This window comes from Aotus nancymaae, unplaced genomic scaffold (genome assembly GCF_030222135.1).
Source record: "Aotus nancymaae isolate 86718 unplaced genomic scaffold, 86718_ANA_hifiasm-v0.15.2.pri h1tg000003l, whole genome shotgun sequence".
Taxonomy (NCBI): domain Eukaryota; kingdom Metazoa; phylum Chordata; class Mammalia; order Primates; family Aotidae; genus Aotus; species Aotus nancymaae.
The window spans coordinates 54,265,412-54,291,100 of record NW_026988414.1 but is presented as its reverse complement, the minus strand read 5'-3'; the positions used below and the strand labels follow the sequence as shown (position 1 = coordinate 54,291,100).

The window sequence follows — 25,689 nt, the reverse complement described above, 5'->3', positions numbered from 1 at the left end:
TTAAGTATTAATGAACTCAAAAAGCCTTTAAAGAAATTTAACTGTATATTATAGAAATAAACTAGTACTTATCACCTTTTGAATTACTTGTTATTAAATTCAGTTATTCTTTCCTATCTATTCCATTTTCTTTAACTTACTTAATCATATTATATATTGTGTAAGCCAGTATACTTAATTAAGCTAGCTTGAATGGATTTGGTTAAGCTGAGTCTCCATTGATTTGAAGTTTTCTTCTCCTTGTGAGATTTTTTAAAAAGTGCTAAATCTACTGCTTTCATAGCTAAATTTAAAATTATTATTCATCAGTATACCTTTTGAAAATATATTGTTGAAAAATATTTATTTCTTAAAATTGGGCAAAATACTTCTGAGTGAATTTATATGCATAAAGGTATAGTCTTTAATAGTCTTTCAGCACCTCCTGGGGAAAACTCTGCATTTTTGACATAGTCACTACCTCATAAACAGCAGAATCTCATCCCATGCAGTCTTTTGTGAAACATGTGTGGGATGTCATTCCTACCCTACTATACCTCTGAGCTTTAATTCATGCATATTAGATTTTTATCATTTGGAATGGTAAAAGATGATGGCAGCAGCTTCTCAACAAATATTTGTTCAATAATAGACTTGGGTGTTTGTATGAGATCATCCTGTAGCCCCCTCATCAGCTTTTGAAAGATCTCTGGAATAGAGCAAATCTACAATATGCAAAGATTTTTGAACTGCCAAGAATCGTTAGAAAATAGTTCAAAGGAATACTACAGGTATTATTTTCATCCCATGGGTGACTTACCAGTTTTTGTTTTCAGCAGCTATGCCAAAATGTCTATTACTTTTTATCAAATTCTAAACTTTGAAGTGTAAGAACAATATCACATATAGTATCAAATGTAAGACACATGGAAATAATATTACTTTTGGCAAGAGTGTTAACTAAGCCTTATTATAGGCATTTAATTAAAATATGTTGATTGATGAGAAACCTAACAAAAAATTAAGAATAAGGCCTCTACTGTTGACTAGGAATTTTAAAACACTCAGATTTAGCATAGTCCCTCATATGAGTATGTCTGTATGCATGTATGTGTTTATACATGCACACATATACTTATGCTATCACATGTACATAATTCTGGAACACAGAGCCACCATTTTTTTTCTTTTTTGAGAAAAAGAAGTCTCTAAAATGAGGCACTCTATGGGCTAAGAAATTAGAGAAAAACACCCTTTTTGAGTAAGTAAATTAGAAATGTTGTCCTCTTTGAATATATGAATTAGAAAAGGATCTCTCTTGATAGCCCCAAAGACTAGATGGCGCATGTCTGTGAAGAAATGGCACCTCTGCCTCTGGGTAGGTAGAGTCTGAAGACAGAGTACACAGCACTGTAACATGCATTTCACACAATCTTAAATCAAGTCCCTCCTGGAAGAAAAAGAGATATAAACCCACTGTTCTGAGAGGGATAGGTATATTTTGATATATTTACTAGATTTCTTTATAGACCAGAGCTTATTTAGACTGATCGTGACATCTTCTAGAGGTCCAAGGATTTGCCCAGGCAGAGCGCAGATCACTTGATTTATGTTCTTTACACTATATTGAACTATGGTAAATTCACATCAAAACTGTGATAGCCTATCTAAAGTGCCTAGCATGATGCCTGCCATACAGTAAATTTCAATAAATAATAGTTTCTCATGCCCTTCCTTTCTTGGAAAGTCTATTTTTTTTTTTTGTAAACTGAATTACAATTTCAAGTGAATCATCAACTGCACATGTAAATACATTTTAATTCCAGCAATATTCTATCATGATAATTGATTGGTTGAAAATACTTCATGACTTACAGCACTTTAAGTTGGTATGTCCCTTGCCTATCAGTAGATTATTGGATAGTTTGAATCAACATGTATTTAGATATACCAGAGTCACGCCATGTTCTATTCTATTTGTAATTATAACAATTATCACTTAGTTATCTGTTGACAAGTCAGATGTCAGATTTTGGAATATTAGGTTTTGTGTTATCTCACGAGGGTCACCTATAAATGATTCTTTTATAAAACTCCATCTTATTTTTCATTTTAATTGCTTTCACTCCCATATTAGCCCCTACTTTGAGCTCCACTGTGAAGGTAAAAATTAAATATTTCTGAATTACTGTGAAATATATAAATATAGCTTTATTTTCCATAGTATGTATTTATAAATTAAATTTTAAAGAGCATGGATTTAAATATTTCTAATTGAAAATGACAGACTGTTCTTTGTTGACTCTAATTCTACTGATATTACTCTAGACGTACTCAGTATCTAATAGTATAATCAAGTTCATATAAATTCTATTAACACCAGTGTTTTATTTTCTTTCTTTAGGAAATTGAAAAAACAAAAATTGATGCTGAAAATGACAAGGAATGGATGTTGTACATTCAGAAACTTCTTGAAGGACAGGTATTTCATTTTACTGTTTCATATATTAAACTTCCAAATAAGAATTCCAAGTCTTACATTTTCACCAGCCATCTAACTTTTGTAAACACTTCCCTATTATTTACTTCTGTTAGATAAAGAAGTATTCCAGTAGGTAGAAAGGAAAGTTAACCCTCTATTTGTACTTTTGGACTTAACAAATGAAACAAATGCCTTGGGACAGAGCCAACATGGGTCTTAGCAAATGCATTAATTAAATTATTGAATCAACCTCTGTGCTTGCTAGACTGAAAAGGATCCATTCTCTCAGACCTCTTAGGAAAAGAGATTCTTTATTATGTGTCTTTAAAGTTAGTAGTTGATATGGACACCTGAGGAGTTCATGAGTTTCAGTGACCTTTTACTATGGACCTGTTTCCAGTCAATTCATGTTTTCCTCACAGCCAGACAGCTGTTTATTACTGTGTCTTCCCGCATTCTCTACAATATTTTCTACTGAGACCTCGAGCAGCTTGTTAGTGGGAAGTAAATATTGATTTGGCATCCTGTCAATGCAGAAAGAATGAAAAAATTTCCACCAGAGGCCCCTCAAACATTTTCCTATCGACATTTTCTGGGCCGAGTGGAAAGCTGCATAGAGGATGACAAGGCCAAGACGAGTTGAAATCCCTTAGGGGTCTATTGAGACTGCTGCTGTGACCTGTGTGATACTTTTTCTTCTCTTTCAAGTATTTTTTTAATACACATATAGTCTGTGGGGATGCGCCCCTCTTGTAAGTGATCAAGGGCAGTTTATTGGCAGGTGAGAGCCCTGCTTTTCTAGTCATAGCCAGCTTTTGTTTTGACATCACTGACAGCATGTAATGTATTCTAAAACTTTTTCATTATAGTTCTTTTGGCTCAACCTAATTGTTTATTTCTTTAATGGACTGGAATAAATAAAAGCCAAAACATATTTGTCAAAATATCTCCAAAATTGTCCTGTGATTTTTGGAAAAAATGTTTTTGTGTAAAGTTTAAAATAGAAACTGATATTAAATGCAATTATTTTATATTTATATTAACAAGTATTAGTTGCTATGCTTTTGGTAAAGTCAAGAACAAGTAAATAGTATATAAACTATTCATATTAATATCAGTGTGATATATTTTTGAAACATTATCTAGAATCACTTTAATAACAATAGAAGTTTGCTTAAAGTTGTTTAAGTGTATATGTGCAGGTGCTAGACAAAGCCTTTTACACTGACTACTTGCTTTTGAGAACAGAATCCATTTCTTAATCGTGTGGTATTCCCAGAACCTAGCTCAGTGACTGGTGCATCAATGAGTTTAGTAATGATTTAATGAGGTTTTTTTTTTTTCAGATTGAAAATGAAAAAATGAACTTTTAAAGGAATGTTTAAAATGTTCACTTTGTAAACAAGGCCTGTATTTATTTGAATTAGAAATTTTATCATCAATTATGAATATAAAAATAATAAATCTGTATGTGTAAAGCTTTGTTAAATTTTACAAAAGCTGTACTGACACTGGACCTGGGTTTTCTTGGTGAACACATGGAGAGGTACATACACACATTCTACATTATCTGAGTATATGCTTAGTCTGTCCAGTAAGTGTAAAAAGATCCTGTTGAAAATGTCATCAGACTGCTTAATACTGCAGCTTGATATAGTACCTTTTTGTGCCACTGAGCCTGGATTCTGGAATATAATTGCCAGGCAGTATTGATTTAATTGCCCAGGTTTATTTGTGGACTCCTAATTATTGACTGGAGGTAAATTTAATGGAGCAGCCTTTATGAACACTGCGAAACCGCTGCTGTTGCTGTTATACATAATGAACTGCATCATGTGCCTTTAGATCATTTTTCAAGCTAATTTTATTCCACTGTGACAGTATGATAACATTTAAAAAGTCAAAGACTTTTTATTTTTATTACTGACATAGGTGGTTTTGCTGATGGCTTTGAATTTTGTGAGAGAAAAAATAGGTACTTCATTGGTTGCACTTGAATGTCACTTTATAATTACACCCAAGAGAAAAATCTATAAAATAGAAAACATCTTTTTTGTTAGCCTACTTTTCTTCCCTCTCAATCCGAGCAATTGTATTTGTCCTGAATTTTAGAAAAGATTTTCTTTGCCCACCAGTTTTTTTAGAGTCTGAGTTACACTCACAGGATTGTGTAGGCAAAAGTGTAAATATGTACATTCATACATTTTGTTTAGTTTATGACTTATAGCTCCTTGAATATGAGCTTATGTGATCTTTACGATGTGGAATAACAAGACATTTTCTTAAAAAAGTACTAATTGGTCCAATATTGATGTTTTATTATTCAAATATTTTGATAAAATTATTGGTAAACTTATCTTTTATGTCCTCTCTGTGTATTGGGTGCTGTATGTGCTCGAATCCTGAGATTGTCACGGTGAATCTGGCCCTGTGATTTTGTCTTTTGTTTGATTGGGCCACAGAATTGCTTTCTGTTAAAAAATATATTTTTTTCTGCTTTTGACTGATAGAATGTCATATTGATAAAATATTCACCACAAAATAAAAAGCTGTTCTTCCATGTGGCAATGTGGAACTAATAATAATATAATACCTACTCTTGCTGTTAGCCAGAAGTAGATGAGAACTAAAGGTCTAAAATTTTAACTTATATGTATTTGATACAGAACAAAATATATATCATTATTTCAAGTAGTTGTGATGCTGTTGGTTATTTTTGATATTTGATATTTATCTGCACCTTACCTTTGTCCCCACAGATTTCTAGTAATAAGAAGAACACTGAAAAACTCTTACTAAGTCTACTTTTATCTTTCTATGGCATAGCTGCCTTTAATTTCTTTGAACATTTTTATTTGTATAAATTTCTCTTTTCACAATCATATATTTTTTAAAACTTAATTTATGGCAGAGACAAACAAGCAAATTAATAATTAAAGTAGGAATGGAGAAACTACCAAAATTAGTTTTTCTAAAACTAATTTTGTTTTTCTAAAACTAGTTTAGGAAATGGGAGAAAAATAGGAATAGGAAAAGTAGGCTGAGACCAAATTATAAAAGCTTTTGAGCAGGGTAGGAATGTAATCAGAGTTGTGCTTTAGGAAAATGCATTAGAGCAGTATGTAGGATGGTTGGAGAGAGGAGACTGGGAGCAAAAAGGTGTTCTAGGTGAGGGGCAATGAGAGTCTGGATGTGGCCTGACCGTAGAAATAGAAAGGCTGGAGACAGAGGTGATCTACATTATAATGAGTGAATAGATAGCAGTAATGAGATTAGATGAAGGGGTCTGGGCAGGAACCAAAAGATGGGTGAGATTAATATACTACAGGAGGAGAGTAAGATAATGATGCCTTTAGAGGTTTAGAGAACAAACGAGGTAAAGCAGTTTTAGTTAAATGAAAGAAATAAAGCCAGGCATAAAATGTTATATATTGTATGATTCCATTCACACAAAATGTAAAAATAGGCAAATCTATAGACAGTAGATTTGTGGTTGCCAGAGGCTGAGGGGTTGCAGAGAGTGGCTGCTTACGGATATAGTTTCTTTGAGGATGATGAAAATGCTCTGGAATTACTAGTGATGGCTACACAATCTTGCGAGTATACTAAAAACCAATGCTTTATACACTTTAAAATGGTGAGTTTTGCTATGTGAATTATATCTCCACTTACACTTGATAATGGGACATATTATAAAAAGAAAAAAGAATACATTTAAAAGTAAGTTTAATAAATTACTTATTTCACATGTGCTTTCCCCCACCATTAGCACAGATTTCTTTAAATGCATTTGAACTTGAATTCTGTCTACTGGCTATAAGTATGAGCAAATGATATAAATTATTTTATTTTAAACTCAGTAGTTTCCTTTAAGTTGATACCTAAGGAGATGTCCCACCTTTATACTTTAATTGATCTTACCTGCTCACATATCCAAACAAGCAGTCAGTTTTTTAAACGTTGCCCATTAAAAAACATTTTTTATCTGTTCTGCCCATTCTGGTTCCCCAAACTGAAATTATAATAAAAGTCAGTTTTAGGCCTTAATAATACCTAAAACAGTTCTTTGTACTTGTGGCTTTATAAAGGCAACGAAAATAATTAGTGGAAGTTAAACTGAGCCTGTGCTCTGGAATTCATTTAAAAAAACATACATGAGTACCTTCTACCTGCCAGATATTATTTCAGGTTTGGAGAATATGGCAGTGAACAAAAGAGATAAAAATTCACTACTCTTATAGAGTTTACACTTCTGGGGATGGAGGACAATAAATAGTTAAAATGTATAAACTATGAAATTTACTAGGCAGTTAACTTGAGAATTATGGATATATTAAAATGTGTATATATGTATAAAACAAATAATACACAGTTATAACCAGAGTGTGGGTCTTTACTAAGATTTCTATTAAAACCCTTAGACATGAATGGCTAGAAAATGTGTTCTTGATTTTGTGGTGTGTTGCTTTATTCTTTGTTATTTGCTAACCCTTTTTTAGGTTTCATTTTGTCCATTTAGTCCACTTTTTATAGATCATTTTCTTCTATTGGAACTCTATCAAAAATTCTATCTTTTTGCCTTCACTTTTTGAGAATTTAAAGTGTAGACTTTGATCAGTGGCTTTTCTTTACCTTTAAGTATTCCTGTTCCTATTCGTTGCATCAGAACTTGCAAATGCTGAAATTTAAAATGACTAACTTTCCCCAGTGTCCTTTCTGCAAAATATGCTTACCTTCTATAGAATGCCTTGCAGTGTGGCAGTGGGAAGGGTTTTATAAATCTCCCTGGCTTTTGCAAATAGAATATACTACTAGCCTGAAGGTTAACTGAAAGTTTCTCCTTGCAACTCTGAAGACATTTACTCTGTGGTTATTTCCTATGTTGCACTTATAACAAATGCATTCACAAACTGACATACTCACACACTCACTCTGTCTCATACATATAAGCCTACACACTAAGTAACCCACACAGAATTATTCCTCACATTTAGATGAAGTAGCAAGAGTTTAAAATTCTCCACTCACAGCTTTGCTGTTTTGTTTTTTTAATTTAACAATGTAAGCCTACATTCATATCACCAGAATGTGATTAAAGTTAAAGGGACCCTTTTAATAAAATAACTAAATTTAATTTGAATCTACAAAGAAACTCCTTTTTCTTTTTTTCATTTTATTGTTTTCTTCATGTAGTTTTATCTCCTGTAATATATATTCTTGTGCTGTAAGAAAACAAAGAAGTTTATAACTAGTATTCTAAAATTAAGTCTCAACCAAATATAAAAAGATTTCTGCCTGGAAGTTCTTTATTAACAGTTAATTCATTTTCTATATATATTTGAAGTTAGTAATACTATTTATTCAACAAACTTTTATTGAGTGCTGATAGTATGTATAAGTGCTAGTCAGCATGGGAAACAAATGGGACAGTTCAGGTCTTTAAAAGGCTTAAACTCTAAAGTAGGAAATATTAAGTGTTAGTGAGGATGGGGAGAAAATTGTGCACTTGTAGGTTGCTAATGATAATGTAAAAGGGTGCTGTTATTGTGGAAAACGCTATGGCGGTTCCTCCACACATTAAGCATAGAGTTACCATATTATCCAGTAAGTCTGCTTCTGGGTGTATCTCCAAAAGAATTGAAAACAGGAACTCAAACAGATATTTGTATACCAATGTGCAAAACAGTGTTGTTCACAATGGCCAAAAGGTGGAAATGATCCAAATACTCATTGATGAATGAATGGATAAACAAATTGTGGTTTATGCATACAAATTATTATTCAGCCTTAAAAAGGCATGACATACTGATACATGCTACAATATGGATGAACCCTGAAGACATTATGCTAAGTGGAGTAAGTCAGACACAAAAGGACAAATACTCTGATTCCACTTATTTGAGGTACCTAGATTAATCAAGTTCATAGAGACAGAAAGTAGAATGGTGGTTGTCAAGGGCTGGTGGAACAAGGGGAATGGGGAGTTATTGTTTAATATATGTGGAATTTCAGTTTGGAAAGATGAAAAGGTTCTGGAGATAGAGGTGGTGTTGGTTAGACAACAACATGAATGTAATCAATGCCACTGAGTAAGTGACTTAAAATGATTAAAATGATAAAATATTTGTCATGTCTATAACATGAAACGATTTTTAAAGAAATCTAAAGTAGGATTTATAGTCAGTAGATGTGGGAACACAGGTAATGTTCATTTCCATTATGATTTAATTGATTTAAATTACAGAGGGTAACCTTATCTATTTCCAAAACATTATGAAGCTCTTATTAATATAAGAGGCAAATTAGTGTAGTCAAATGTAGTATGGGACAGTTCTGCCTTCTGGATAGACAGGTTCCTTGAGAGCACAGCGAGTTATCTTTTATCTCCTATGCCTTGCTACAGGAAAACAAAAAGTCAGTTAATTGTGCCCTATAAATATGGATTACCCAGAGGATCAGTAAAATCACTCCTATTCTTACACCTTGAAAAGCCCATCCTGTGTCACCCCATTCTGTTTTTTGTAACTTTCAAGGGATATTAGCAAGAACATTTTTCATCTAGATTTAGAACTAGATTTTTCCATGGCTGCAGAAAATAGAGCAAGATACATGAAGCACAATGAGTGATAAAATCCCGTGCTTAAAATGTTTACATTATGAAATATCTAAGCCAACCACTCTTCCAGAGCATGAGCTCTGCCTTGCGGAATAATAGGAAACTCTGTAACTTCTGGAGAAATCCATGCTTAGCATCACGTGCCTGAGATTCATTCAGTTTCTCCTTATATTGACCAGAACTCTCTCCACACAGTAAACTTACAATGGCTTATAGTCAGAAGACCTGGGGTTGTGTTCTTTCTCACGCTAGCATGTGAAGCAGTTAGCTCAAGGCAAGTAACTAAAGCCTCTTTAACTCAATATAAGATAGAAAAATACCACCTGACAGACTTGGAATGATAAAATAATGCATGCCAAAATGCATTCTCCCTTGTAAAAGTGTTTTGTCACCCTTAAAAAGGATAGTAACAATTTGAGGCCTATAGAAAATAGATAAAATTTAGTATGCTAGTGATTTCTTATGTTTTAATTATTTTTAATTTATTTTAAAAGCGTATCTTTTTGCCAGATTTGCTACTAGTCTCCCAGAAGATGCCTAGCCCCTTGTCTACTATATAGTAAATACAGTCATGCACATTTTGGCCAATGACAGACTGCACTAGACAGTGGGTGGTCTGGTAAGATTATAATGAAGCTGAAAAATTCTTTTTTTTTTTTACCTTTTATTTTAGGTTCAGGAGTACATGTGCAGGTTGTTATATAGGTAAACTAATGTCATGGGGGTTTGCTCTAAAGATTATTTCATCACCCAGGTACTAAGCCTAGTACTCAATAGTTATTTTTTCTGATCCTCTCCCTCCTCCCACCCTCTACCCTCCCATAAGCCCCAGGGTGTGTTGTTCCCCTCTATGTATCCATGTGTTCTCATCATTAGCTCCCACTCATAAGTGAGAACATGCAGTATTCGGTTTTCTGTTCCTGCGTTAGTTTGCTAAGGATATAATGGAGCTGAAAAATTCTTATCACCAAGTGACATGGTAACCATCCTAAGGTTGTAGCACAACACATTACTCTTATTTGTGGTGATACTGGTGTAAACAAACCTCCTGTGCTGCCACTCATAGAAAAGTATAGCATATACAATCATGTACCGCACATAATACTTGATAATAAATGTCTATGTTACTAGTTTATGTATTTACTATGCCATACTTTTTTTTTTTGTCACTGAGTCTCGCTCTGTCTCCCAGGCTGGAGTGCAGTGGTGCAGTCTTGGCTTACTGAAACCTCCACCTGCCAGGCTCTAACAATTCTCCTGCCTCAGCCTCCTGAGTATCTGGGACTACAGGTGTGCACCACCGTGCCCAGCTAAATTTTTTTTTATTAATTTTTGGAGAGATTGGGTTTCTCCTTGTTGCCCAGGCTGGTCTCGAACTCCTGAGCTCAGGTGATCTGCCTGTTTTGGCCTCCCAAAGTGCTGGGATTACAGGTGTGAACCACTGCGCCCAGCCTGCTATGCCATGCATTTTGTCATTGTTTTAGAGTATACTCTTCTTATTTTTTTTTAAAGTTAACTGTAAAACAGCCTAAGGCAGGTCTTTCAGGAGGTATCCCAGAAGAAGGCATTGCTAACAGAGGAGGCGACAGCTCCATGTGAGTTATTGCCCCTGAAGACCTTCCAATGGGACAAGATGTGGAGGTGGAAGACAGTGATAGTGATGACCCTGACCCTATATAGGCCCAGGCCAATATGTATATTTTGTGTCTTATTTTTTAATTAAAATGTTAAAAAATTAAACATAGAAAAAGCTTACAGAATAAGGATATAAAAATATATTTTACAGTTGTACAGTATGTTTGTATTTTAAGCTAGATGTTCTTACCAAAGAGTCAAAAATTAAAGTTTACAAAGTAAAGTTACAGTAAGCTAAGGTTAATTTATTACTGAAGAAAGAAAAAGGTTTCTTAAATACATTTAGTGTAGCCTAAGTATGCAGTGTTTATAATATCTACAGTCGTGTACAGTAATGTCCTAGGCCTTCACATTTAATCACCACTCACTCACTGACTTGCCCAGAGCAACTTTCATTCCCACAGGCTCCATTTGTGGTGAGTGGCCTGTTCAGGAGTACCATTTCAAAAAATCTTTTATATCATATTTTTACTCTACTTTTCCTACATTTAGATATACAAATTACATTTGCCTACAGTATTCAGTGCAGTAACATACAGTAACAGGTTTATAGCCTAGGAGCAATAAGCAATAGACTGTTGCCTAGGTGTGTAGCAGGCCGTACCATCTAGGTTTGCACAATGACAAAATCGCCTAACAGTGTATTTCTCAAAGTGCATCCCTATTGCTAAGTGATACATAATTGTATTTGTGGAGTACTTTCAATGGGGAGGTATAAATCACTATCCACATTCATCCAGATTCTGGGGTGACATATTTAAGTCAACATTCAGTGACACAGTGATAAACAAAAGACTGAATAATTCCGTTCTCTTTTGGATCTTTCCCAATCCCTTTATTTTTCCTACCTGTACAGTTAAGTGTTCTCTTAGTCATTTCAGGCTGCTATCACAGAACACCATAGACTGGGTGGCTTAAGCAGGAAACATTTATTTTTCACAGTTTTGGGGTCTGGGAAGTCCAAGTTCAGGAATTGGCCATAGGAGCATTCTTCCTGTTTTGTAGATCATGGTCTTCTCATTGTATTCTCACATGGCAGAGCGAGCAAGCTCTCCTATCTCTTTTTATAAGGGCACTAATCCCATTCAGGAGGCTTCCATCCTCATGAGACCTAATTACCTCCCAAAACCCTTACTTCTTAATACCATCACTTTGGGATTTAAGATTTTAACATACAAATTTTGAGGGAACACAAGCATTTAGTTAATAACAAGAGTCTACCTGCTAAATACTTTTTATGTCAGTTAAGCTTTCTTTTCTGGAACTCGGAGTTTGTATCCATGTGATAAACACTGGAATTCATACCTAGTCCTATTGAGCCCCCAAATTATTTCTTTAACGTCTACATAAAAAGGGACTCCTTGTTACAGCGGACTGTAGGCTCTTAAAAGTGTTCTCTCTAGCATGTATATCTCACCTAGTCATGAAGGAGCATGCAAGGAATGGACATATCCCCCTAAAGTATATATACTACACAGTTCCTGGCATTTAAGAAGAAAGTGAGTCATATTAGGATAGTCTGAATACCAGTATTAAGATGTATTTGTCATTATGTGTGCTGGCTTTGTGAGAAGACAACTAGGATTCCAAAAAGGTCTTGCAGGTGGTTGGAGAAGGTGGGATAAAGTAGTAATGTGTCAGGCTCTGTGTAAGACCAGTGTTCACAAAGTTCATAGGGGTCCATACTGATGTCCAGGGAAGTTTAGGGAATTCATTTCCTTTTTGTGCTGGTATCATTGCCCAAAGTGTTGTCTTAAAGGTGAGCGCACAGCAGTAGTCTGATCTATGAGAATACTGGTCATCAGTTAGGGAAAAGTGACTTGATAGGAGTGGAAAATGAGGGAAGGAAGAAACTCCCAGCTACTGAGGAACCAGTGGCAAGAGGTTAGCCCTATCTAGGCAAGTTTTGGAGATGGGAATTATAGTGTCACTCAGGAACCGGACAAGAAGCCTAATCACAGCCTAGAGGTGCTTCTGGGTTTGAAGGGAAGTCTACAGCTAACTTAAATTTCTCCATTTCTCTTCTATCTTATGTAACTTACCATAGCCCTAAAGAACTTGCTGGCAGTTCATTTTACTAAATCCTGAAGTATCTTACCAAGTGTGTCTGCAACCCCAAGGACTTTATAAATAGAATAGATCACCCATTTGCCTTAAGTGTTTTGGAAGCACTCCTTGAGGCAAAAGAACAAAAGAAATAATTAATTATTTCAACTCTTTATTCTTCATTCTGTCTTACAACTTCTAGAGTAAGGTTCAAAATTAAAGAGAAAACAAATTGTAGCCTTCAACAGAGTTATGAAAGCAGCAGGTACAGCCTTCTCTGTGTCCATTTTTAGCATAGCTCCAAGAGTTTTTATATCTACAAGGATATGCAGCAGAAATAGAAACATTTGGGAGCCATAACTCAAAATTTAGTGCCAAATTTAAATTACAAATAAATTGTTCCTTCTAATAGCATTCTTGATTGTTTTAAGAAGTTCAGTCTTTACAAGATAATAGAGTGGATGCTGACCACTTAGATATGTGTGTGTGCTTGTATGTATGTAAATAAATGCATATACCAAATGTTGAACCTTTAATTTTAAAATAAACTACATTATCCTTTCTTATTAAAGTCTCAGTCTCATTAGTTCGGATCATTTTTTAAGAGCAGATATAATTCATAAAATTGTATATTCTTCACTTTCGATATGACTCTAGATAAAAGTCAAATTTTATTTTATAAGCAACATCTTTTTGGTTACAGTCTTCAAACAGAAAACAAGAATAAAAATGGCCAAATTGTTAATTTTATCCTTTATACTTAAAAATTATCCTTATTTCCATTTTTTCTTTCAATACAGAAGAATTTTAATTTTATATTAAGATCATATTCCCATTAATGTTGATGTAATAAGTTATTTATATGTTTTGCAATCATGGACTTTAAGCTTTGCTATTTTTCTAAGATAGTTCTCAAACATCTGCAGTCATCATTTATATCATTTATATCTCACCTCTAAAGAAAGCCACAATTTTAAGTGTGAGTAATAAATTTAATGTTGTGACAGTTGCATACCAGTTCCTAAAGGTAAACTTTACATCTGTAGGTGTTTGTTTATATGTCAGAGAAGCTGAAAACCTGTGTGAAATCAGGGGAAATCCCTCCAGTAATAGAAATCACTCTTTGTAACAGGAACAGCCAGAATGACTAGGAAGATCTGCCTTAAGACTACCTATAGACCAAGCCAAACTTAATTGTCAGATATCCCAGTTAAATTTCTATGCCAAGAAGTTTCACTCTATATGAAATCTTCCCCTGTCCATTTTTCTGTTTATGCTGAAGAGTTCAACCATGCATAACTCTGCACTGATATGCCTAGGAGTATCATCTCTCCTTTTTTATCCAAGAGAGAAAAAGAAATCATGTAATCCCTGGCAAATACCGTCTGAGATGAAGCCCACAACAGCATAATTGTTGGGTTTGTTGTTTCAGATATATTTGATAGGGAGCAAGACGATCTTTGCTGTGGTCAGTCAGATTGCCACTTCTATCCAACTCTAAAATCCTATTAGTAAAAGGTCAGCTGTGCCTTTCTGTACCTCAGAGATTTCTAAGGGAGACTTAGCCCCTTCCAGAATGCATAAAAGATAATATAATTAACTATAAACTCCTTGTATGAAATAAATATCCATTTAATCTGGACTTCAAAGTAGAAGAAGGTTTGGGTCTCTTGTTCTTAGTTTTTTAAAAAACTTTTTGCACTTAAAAAATATGGCAAACAAAAAAGCAGACTATATGAATTTTTAATGTGCTTTCCAAGGTATGCCATATTTTAAGTACAGTTTCAGTCCTAACTCTGACCAACCTAGGGCTATATGCTGAGAATTGATGTTCATGTGGTACTGTAAGATTTTGAAGAGCTTTCTTGAATGACTGAAGATTAAATTATGTTCCATCTAACTTTCCGGTTAACTATAATTTGTGATGTTTAAGAATTAGTATGATCTAAGTAATAACTCTCAATTAACCAAAATAGCCAGTTAACTTGAAAATTCCACTCATAACCATTTTTACAAACAAAATCTTTTGGTAATTCATTCTAGACTAAGCAGAATTGTTTTGTGTACAATCCATGAAAAGGTTTGCTAAATAAATGAATAGTATAAACTTGTTAAAACCAAAGTTGTTAGTGCATTCATTATCTGAATACATATTGAGTCTGTTCCATAAAGCAAGAACTATTTGTAAAGCAGGAAGGACAGATACTTAAATTTTTTTAGTTGACAGTTACTCTAAGTTGTATTCATTTGAAAATAGTAAGTATATTTTACAAAATGTTTTGTAGTTCTGACTTTTTCTTTCTCTAAATTTGTTTCAAATATTAACTTTTATTATATTTTCTGTTATAAAATTACCTTAATTATGACTGAGACTTATGTATTTAAAAAATAATTTTTGAAACACCTCTTTGAAAGCTGAATTTACAGTTAGCAATAATCCAGAAGGTATAAACAGCAAGTAGAGTGAGCACTGGGTTTAGAGGAAAATGTTGTCAATTGGTTCATAAAAAGGGAAAATAGGAAAATTGAATTAAAATAAAAATTTTAAATCTCACACTAACTTGTAAGATATATGAACTTTTGTCTAAAATTATATAATGACAAATACTATGTTACTTCTAATCCATTGTAGACAAATAGGTTCCTTGCAAGGGGAGTAGATGTACACATACTATGCACTTTGATTTAAGCGTTGTACTGCTTTTGGAAATCCAAAATGTGTTAGCCTCTATAGAAAGCTTAAAGGAAACTTACAATCCAGTAAAACACTGTTGGCATACAGTTGTGTTTAACTTTGAGGCTTTTCGTTTTATTGGGAACCAGAGCAAGAGAATAAAGGGAGTTGGTAATAAATTAGTAAATGGACCTCCTGTTCCATTTTGGAGGCTTTCTGGAAGAGTTCTTTGAGCTTGACTTTTTAAAGGTAATATCTATGTTGAAAATTGTTCAGATCACAAGATAATAAGAGTAGATTTAGATTTAAACATGAAAATGAAATTTGCAAACAAGATAATTAATGCCAACACATTCTGGCCTGGTGAGAGGTCTATGATATTATTACATAGGAAATGATATAACCAGTATGTTCTCCAAACTGTGTTTCACAGACCACTAATTCAGCCTGATAAATAGATCATGAGAAAAGGATGGACAAATGAATTTAGAAATAGAATATGATATTGCCCTCTTGGAGAAACACAGTGCCTGTTAGCCTCTTAAAGACTCTTAAGAGGTCCTGAACTAAAGGAAGTACTTAGAAGTTTGGTTTGTGACCCAAGTTTATTTGATTAAAGAACAATTTTAGAAAATGAAACACTCACTTCTGCTTTGTTTCTACAAGTAAGGGATGGGAAATTACTCCCATCTTTTATCTTCCTTTTAGATAGGAATGCATGTGGTACTAAGTGACATCATTTAAATAAAAATTGCCCAGTAGTTTTGTCATTTTTTGGTGCATTTCTTTCACACCTAATATTAATGCTCTCATTTATTTGCGAAACTGGCATCTTTGTCAAATGTAACTCTTTTTCACATCCAAAAAGAGCAATTTGTCAAAATTAAAATGTACCGCTTTTATCATTACCCTTCAGAAGAGAACTGATCATATTCTTTTTTCTTATTTCTAAGACACTTTTCCCACTTCTTCACATTCCTGAAAGTGGGATGCATATGCAATAAGTGTATGTTTGATGTGGTAGTTTTTCCCCCCTAGAAAAGCTATTTTAAAGTCAATGTATATATCTTCTGTTCATCTGTATCTTAAAACTGAAGAAATGTGCTCTTTTAGCATCTTATACTTTCCTCAATGGTAAGTTTCAAGAAAGACAAATACATGAAGCTCCTGTGTTTCTGAGGAAGAGACACAGACTCAGGCTACCTTAAGGAGAAGGTGGATTACTATAAAGATAAGAAGGGACTTAAACTAGAATGTTCTTTGGGTCTGAGACAGTTCTCTGGATCAGCTGTGGTCTCTATTTCTCCTTCATGGCTTATGTGGTCTATTTGTTCTGCCTATCTGCTCTTTAAATTCTACTACTACAGCCCATCTTTTCTCTTGTCACCTGTCCAAATTTAGGAAAGAGCCATTCTGATTGGTGTAACTAACTATAGAAACCTTAGTGGAGCATAGCTGAGCACCCAGACAAAGGCCATGAGGCCACCCTGAGTCAGATGCCAACAGTGATGCTGTCAGTGGTCACCCTAGCACAAAAAAGGTCCTATTGCTACTTCCCTGTAGGGAAGGGGGCTGGGCATGCTAATCATTCCCATTGACATATTCAAGGAAACAAGAATTAGTTTATCCCTGGTTGATCTAAAGGACAAGTCCAAGAAATGACTTAACAAACTTCTTAATTATAACAGACCTCTTATGTGAGGCTAGGTAGCTGAGAATAAGGATAAGAGAAAGTTTCTAGGATTCAGAAGTAACTGGGGCTGCATTTCAGATGGTCTTTTACTTGCCACCTATAACTGTAGAATTGTATTGGATGAGTTTTGGAGTTCTACAGGCAACTTAGTGAAGCAGAGGGAACAATAAAACTTGACCAGAAAAGTTATATAAATTATGAAATTTAAAAATGTAGTCTACATTTCATAAACTCAGCAGTTTGCAACATGTGTATTACACTTTGATATTCCAAACAACTTTTCTATAACAACTTAATCAATGGGTATACTTTTGCCATTTTTTTCTCTGAAGTTTTTACTCTACAACTCTTGAGATGTTCGGCTCTAACACAGACATGTGGATTGATGGTTCTCTCTCATTCTTTTATGAGTGATGAACATACAGTACTACTTCTGTGGGCCTGTGTGCCCTAGAGATGACTGTAACCTGCTATCGATCAGCTGATTGAAGATAAATGGCTTAGCTGCTTGTATTGCAGATTACATCATTAACATGGTCAGTAAACCATGAATTGTTCAATAAGGCGTTTATCTTTTTTCATTTTACTTCTGCTCTTTTATCATTTTTATTAGGAAAGACAAAATTACCCACACTAACCAGCAAGATCAGTAGAAAAGAGATCCAGTAGGGTACCATTATGGCTGCAAAGTTGCAGACATCTAACTTCTAATGGTTTAATGATATTTAGTATATGTTTTTGAACTGAAGAAAATATAGAGTTTTAATAATCGTTTTTGTGTTTCTTTTACAGCTTCCTTTTGCCTCATATTTACTAGAAGCAGTACTGGAAAAACTAAATGAAAAAAAGAAACTAGTTGAAGGATATTTTACAATTATGAAAGATATTAGATGATATTAGAATGGAGAGCTTTATTACAAATGTGAAAACTTTTTATGTGGTGTGCTTGGAATATATGCATTGCAATTCTGATACAATTATCTGCTCCAACTATCAATAGTCAGGTTCAATACCAAAACAGGAAGTCTCTGAAACTAATTAATTGCTGAACAAGTGAAACTAATTAAGTGCATAGCCATTTAAAAGGAAATAGTGTAGCATTTGATTGTTGAATACAAATATTGTCACAAATCAATGCAAACTTTAAAATGGTTTTCTTCTAGTGCAATAAAAGAAACTGAACAGTCTTGGCACACACAAATTGGTCTGAGCACAAGAAGAAAAAGTATCAACTAAGGATTTAATGTTTTAAGTTTCATAAAGAAACGAGATTTTTTACATAAAACTGCTATAGATGGCTTTAAGTGGTCCAGGGAACAACAGATTTGTATTGTGAGCCAATATAAAATGAAGCATCATAACTTGAGCATTTATTGAAATAAATTGTATGGTCCAATTGAATCTATTCTTACTGATGTGCTGGTTTATGTAGGAGATACTGTGTGTTTCTGTAACTATTTGGCAAAAATAAAAACATTTTCTTCTTCTCTTTCTTAAATTCACAATATTATACTTTGTGTAGTCATATAAATTCGCAGGGGACCACAAACCCAGTGTATAAAATTAGGCTCTACTTAACAGAACTCCTAGTGTGGTCAACTAATTAAAGTTACATTCTTAACCATGATTCCTGAACATTCCCACCTCATTTTACCTCTTCACTGTGTTCCTGCCATACCCTTTTTAGTTCCTCTAATTCACCAAACTGATGTCTGTCTCCCACATTTGCTCTTCGTCTTCTCTCTAGAATACTCTGCATTCACCTTTCCTCATGACTGGCTCCTTGTCATCATTCAGGTCCACCTTTCCCAGTCCCTCAGAGACACAGTCTCTGACCAGCTTACTATTTTATTTCCTCATAGCACAAAATTACCTTGTATCTGTTCATGTATTTGTTTTCTTGTTTATTTTCTTCTTCTCCCTCTTTAGTATATAGGTCCCATGAGATTAAGGCAGAGGTTGGCAGATTATAGCCTGCAGGGCAAATCTGACCTGCCACCTGTTTTGTATGGCTTACAAGCTAAGAATGGATTTTGCCATTAAATGATTTTAAAAATCAAAAAGGAGAATAATATTTTGTAGTATGTAATTTTGGTGTCTGTCAATAAAATGTTGTTGGAGCACAGTGGTGCTCATTCATTTCTTTATTGTTATGGCTGCTTTCACACTATGTTAGTGTAGTTGAGAAGTTACGGAAGAGACTGTGCTGCTCTAGTAACTTTGCACTACTGCTTGGAATACTACAAATCACAATGACACAGTTGCAACTTGACAGAATTTTAAGTGACACAAATACTGCCTTACTGCTTATTAAAAAAAAAACCAGTACACACTTTTCATGTCAAAACAAGAAAAGAAGAAACAAATGACCATCGAATGTCACACACTTAAGGCACAATGAAGTGCGGATTTTGTTATCGAATTAGATGGCAAAACATTGTGTTTATTATGTGACTACACTATATGCCAAAAGAATACGATTAAAACATTACCATACTAAGCATTCATCACAGTGTTCCCAACTCACAGGAAAGAAAGAGTAATAAAAATGTACAAAACTTAAAATGTAATACCTCATTACAGCAGAATTTTGTTACAAAGATAAAAATGAGACTGCATAGTATGACCTTGATACCAAGACCAAACAAAGACAGTACAAAAAAGAAAATGTGGTAGACTGAAAAATGGCTCCTGAAGATGTTCACTCCTTAATTCCTGAATCCTGTGAATGTGTTACTCTATATGTCAAAAGGAAATCTGCAAATACGATTAAGTCAGGATCTTGAGTGGGAAGATTATCCTGGATTACCGACGTGAACCTGATGAAACCGCAAGTGTTCTTATGAGAGGGAGGTAGGAAAAGTCAGAGAAAGAAAGAGTAATGCTACCAAGAGAAGCAGAAAAAGAAATTTGAAGATGCTACACTACTAGCTTGAAATATGGAGGAAAGTGCTATGAGCCAAAGAATGTGGATGGCCTTTGGAGACCAGAAAAGGCAAAGAAACAGATTCTTCCTAGAGCTTTGGGAAGAACTGTCAGCACATTGACTTTAGCCAGTGAAACTGATTTTGGACATCTAGAATTGTAAGATAATAAAATTTATCTATTTTAAGCCAATAAGTTTGTGGTACTTTGTGACTCCAACAATAGAAAACAAATACAACTTGCCAAAAATCTGTTTAGAATTTTTACATCTATGTTCATGAGGGATATTGGTGAAAAGATACAAGATTAAGGCTGTTTCAATATTCAAAAATCAGTGTAAACCACCATATTAACAGGCTTCAAATACCATGCAATCATAAAATTTGATATAGAAAAAACATGTAACAAAAGTTGGCATTCATTTATTTTAAAAAAAGACTCAGAAAACTAGAAATAGGAACTTCTCAATTTGATGAGACCATCTCTAAAAAGCCTACAGCTAACATTGTGCATAATGATGGGACCAAATACTTCCCCCTATGACTAGGAACAGCATGAGGATTTCAACTCTTACCACTCTCACTGAACATAACATGGGAAATCTAGCCAGCCTAGGAAGGCAAGAAAAGGAAATAAAAGGCATCCAGATTGGAAAGGAAAAAATATTTTATAAAATTAATGACTTCAGCAAGATCTCCAGATACAAAATCAACATAGAAAAAATAATTATATTTCTATACACTAGTAAACTAGTAAAAAAAAAATGTGGAAACTGAAATTTAAAATACAGTACAATTTACGATTTCCCAAAAACCAGAAATACTTAGGTATAAAACTTGACAAAACATAGGTAATACTTGTATATGAAAACTATAAAACACTGATGAAAGAAATAAAAAAGAGCTAATAAATTAGGAGACATAGTGAGAGCATGGGTTAGGATACTTACATTAAAGATGCCAGCTGTCTCCAAATGTATATAGAGATTTAACACAATTCCCATCAACATCACAGCAAGAGATTTAGGAAATAGAGAACATTTTTCTAAAATGTATATGGGAACTCAGAGAAACTAGAATAGCAAAGAACACCCTAAGAAGCATAACAGTGGGAGGCATCACTTTACCCAGTTTCAAGATGGATTATATAGCTACAATAATCAGGAGTGTGTGGTGCTGGCAGGCAGAGGGTGGGACAAATAAATCAATGGAACAGAATAGAAAACCAAGAAATACACCTAAGCAAATATGCCCAACTGATTTGAGACAAAGATTCAAAAGCAATTCAATAGAGGCATAATAGCCTTTTTGACAAAGGGTCCTAAAGTAGTTGGACATCTGGGTTAAAAACAAAAAAACAAAAAAAATTGGCATAAACCTCACACATCACACATTCAGACATAAATTAAAATGGGTCAACATTTAAATGTAAAATGTAGAATATAACATAGAGAAAATCTTCCGGACCTCAGACTTGCTGAAGAATTTCTAGCTGTGACACCAGAAGCATGATGCAAAAAAGAAAAATTGGTAAGTTTTATTTCATCAAAATTAAGAACTTTTGCCCTGGGAATAGACAAGCTGCAGACTGGTGGAAAATATTTGTAAATCACATATCTGATGAAGGAGTCATATCTCAAATAAACAGTTCTCAACACTCAACAGTGAACTCAACAACAACAAAACAATCCTCTATAAGTAACATTTGTATCCTGGGAGATTATGAAATAAGCTTGGGGCTATGGCTGCTATAAGTGGAAGTTGTCATGTTTATGTGTGTTTCAGAATATGAGACAGCAGAAAGAGTGAATTTCACTCGTCAACACTAGTCCTTAGTCATATATTGAAAGCTTTGCCTATTTTAATTTCTCCTTCAAATTATGCAGGATTCTTCCCAGTAGCACAAATGACCTTTGCATTTAGAGGGTTGAAAGTGAAAATTATTATAATGAATTTGTAGCCATAATGAGAAAAGCTTACTTAATGCTCCCAAATAACTGTAAAACCAAACGAAATGTATCAGAAAACATTTTGAGAGAGCCCTTTATTGGCCTGTGTTCAGAAGGGGTCATGAGATTTGTGGGCAGAAGAGTTGCTATTTTTTCTGTCTTTTAAAAAATTTTGGCTGGGCGCGGTAACTCACGCCTGTAATCCCAGCACTTTGGAAGGCCGAGGCAGGAGGATGACCTGAGGTCAGGAGTTCGAGATCAGCCTGGCCAACATGGTGAAACCTTGTCTCTACTAAAAATATGAAAATTAGCCGGGTGTGGGAGTGGGTGCCTATAATCCCAGCTGCTGGGGAGGCTGAGGCAGGAGAATTGCTGGAATCAGGAGGCAGAGGTTGCAGTGAGCCGAGATCGAGCCACTGCACTGCAGCCTGGGTGACAAGAGAGAGACTCTGTCTCAAAAGAAAAAAAAAATTTAATTGATACATTAAAAATTTTACATAAGTGTGGGGTAAAATGGAATGTTGCAATGCATGTGTACGTGGTTGATTATTAAATCAGGGTAATTATATCTGTCACCTCAAACATGCATTACTTGGTTGTGGTAAGAACATTCAAAATCCTGTCTTTATTTTATTTTATTTTAGATTCAGGGGGTACGTTTGTTTTGCTAAATGAATACATTGCATGATTCTGAGCTTTGAGTTTCTAATCTCGTCACCCAAGTATTGAACGTAGTATCTGATATGTAATTTTTCAACCCTTTCCCCTCCCTTTCCCCACTTTTGGAATCCCCAGTGCTTATTGTTTCCATTTTTGTGTTTGTGTGTACTCAATATTTATCTCTCACTTTTAAACGAGAACTTGAGGTATTTTGTTTTCTGTTTCTGTATTAATTTGCTTAGGACAATGACTTCCAGCTCTATTCCCACTGTTGCAAAGGATACGCTTTTGTTCTTTTTTATGGCTGCATAGTATTCCATGGTGTATATATTTACCACATTTTCTTTATCCAGTCCACCATTGATAGGCACCTGGGTTCTATGTCTTTGCTATTGTGAAGAATGCTGCAATGAACATACAAATGCAGGTATCAGTAGAATGATTTACTTTCCTTTGCATATATACCTACTAATTGGGTTGCTGGGTCAAATAGTAATTCTGTTCTTAGTTTGAAGAGTTGCTATTTTTAGTTCCTACATTCCAGTCACATAACTGACTTTGATATTAACACAAATTTATATGAGTGGCTTAATATAATGGGATAAAAATTACTTTTTTTGTTGCCTGTGATATGAAAGCTTTCCTCTAAAAGATGATTTTTTTAAAACCTCTTGACTTACCTTTTAATTTTTAAATACACAAAGACATATTTTATTAAAATTTTTTTTTCTGCTCACTGAGGAATGGTAGACATTACAAATGCTTTTGCACTTAGTTTAATCCTCAGTGTCCTTCTTTGTCAACACACGCAGTCTACAAAACCACAGTTTTGACATCAGCTCCTTCCAACACTATTGCCACATTCAACTTTCCTTTCACCTAGGAAATGATCATTACGGATAATTTAAAAGAAGGTGGTGCCCTCCTGCCTTCTGTACTCTTATATTTTATGATAGAGAAAATGTCGCTCTTTGTTAATGCTGACCCTAGCACAAAGGCTTCAGTCACTGAGAGAGAAGTATTAGAGACTTCCCTGGGTTCATGCCCCACCCTGTAGGTTAGAATCTGGAAAAATATATCTTTAACCTACCTGAACCTACTTAAAGCACTATCAGCATATATTGGGAGTAGATTTAATAAAGAGAAAGTGAAAGATATAAATGAAGTTTCATTTTTCTACCACATCTTATCTCAAGCTACTACTATTCAGCTAGAGGTGGCAGAAAAATCTTCCAGTTCTTTTGATGTCTTTCTGGCTTGGGTTCTAGTTCTTTGGCATTTAATCCTCATTATGTTCTCTATTCTAAAATATCTGATTGTATATTCCCTATCCTAGAACTGTTTTAGCATACACTCCTTCCTGTTCCTCCTTAGTGCACCAATCATGACACTCTCCTCACGAATTCAGTGATGGACTCAAGCCAGAAAAAGAAAAGCATAGTCAAGACATTTTTATTTTTATCTTATTTTATTTTATTTTGAGACAGAGTCTTGCTGTGTCGCCCAGGCTGGAGTGCAGTGGCACAATCTCAGCTCACTGCAACCTCTGCCTCCCAGGTTCAAGCAATTTTCCTGCCTCAGCCTCCCAAGTACCTGGGACTACAGGCGCCCACCACCACACCCAGCTAAGTTTTGTATTTTTAGTAGAGACAGGTTTTCACCTTGTTGGTCAGGTTGGTCTAGAACTCCTGACCTCAGGTGATCCACCTGCCTCATCTTCCCAAAGTTCTGGGATTACAGGCGTAAGCCACCATGCCTGGCCTTTTTATTTTTATATAACTTTTTATTTCAAAATAATTTAACATTCATAAGAAGTTGCAAAAGTGTAAGCAGAGTTCTTGAATATACTTCACCCAGATTCCCTGAATGATAACACCTTACATAACCATAGTACACTGTCCAAACCAGGAAAATGCCATTGGTGCAATATTTTTAACTCAAATATGGACCATAGATGGATTTAAGTTTTTACATTCACTTTGCTGGAGTATTTTTAGGACATTTTGTCACATATATAGATTTTGCAAGCATTACCACAATTGAGATACAGAACTGTTCCATCAGCACAAAGAATATCCCTCATGTTACCCCTCAGTACTCACACCCTCCTCTTAACACTAATCCCTGGCAGCCACTAGTCTGTTCATCATCACTATAATTTTGTCACTGCAAATGTTATATAAATGGAATTATGGAACATAGAGCTTTTTGACATTGGCTCCTTTCACAGAGCATAATGTCCTTGAAATCCATGTAAATCATTGTATATATCAATAACCCGCTTCCTTTTAACCGAGTATCATCTCATTATTTGGATATAACACAGTTGGTTTATTCATTTACTTGTCAAAGGACACATGCAATTACATACCACTCTTGATGGTCAGGGACAGGGAAATAATGTGATTGAAAAATTGGTGACAAGGAAATCTGGAGAAGAGGTTTGTAGATGGACCTCTCTGAGTGAGCAAATAATGTGAAGATATTTACGTCCTATGTCATGCTCACCAAAGTATGACCTCAGCAGAGAAGGATTTTAATACTCAAGTCGATAGGATAGGATAACCTGTTCTGTGGATGCCAGTCAGCTTCTTTCTTCAACCACCCCTGTCTTTGCCCAATGGGCTCCTGAGCAAAGTGGACATGGTGGCAGGGATAGAAATTATGGAATGTACTCAGAAACATGGATTTTTACTCACCAAGGCTGACCTGGCTATGGCCACTACTGAGTGCCCAATCTGTCAACAGCAGAGACCAACATTCAGCCCTTGATATGGCACCATTCCCTAGGGTGATCAGCCAGCTACCTGGTGGCAGGTTGATTACTTTGGATCACTGCCATCATGGAAGAGGCAAGGTTTTGTTCTTACTAGGATAGACACTTACTCTGGATGTGGATTTGCCTTCTTTGCCCAAAATGCTTCTGCCAAAACTACCATTTGTGGACTTACAGAATGTCTTATCCACCACCATGGCATTGCACACAGCATTATTTGTGATCAAGGAAATTACTTCATGCAAATAAAGTGTG

General features: G+C 34.8%; 1 protein-coding gene across 4 annotated transcripts in view; it reads left to right on the top strand.

Moving 5' to 3' along the window:
- The window catches only part of CNTLN (centlein), a 374,623-nt gene extending 355,993 nt beyond the window's left edge, over positions 1-18,630 (top strand). For 3 of the 4 annotated variants that reach the window (XM_064381308.1, XM_012449978.3, XM_012449977.3), the window contains 2 exons: positions 2,384-2,461; positions 17,918-18,630. In XM_064381308.1, coding sequence (XP_064237378.1) covers positions 2,384-2,461; positions 17,918-18,019 — 180 coding nt within the window. In that variant the 3' untranslated portion in view covers positions 18,020-18,630. Of the gene's footprint in view, positions 1-2,383; positions 2,462-3,807; positions 5,248-17,917 lie in introns of those variants that run through there. The other variant, XM_064381303.1, reaches the window with a different exon arrangement.
- Positions 18,631-25,689: the final 7,059 nt, after the last annotated feature.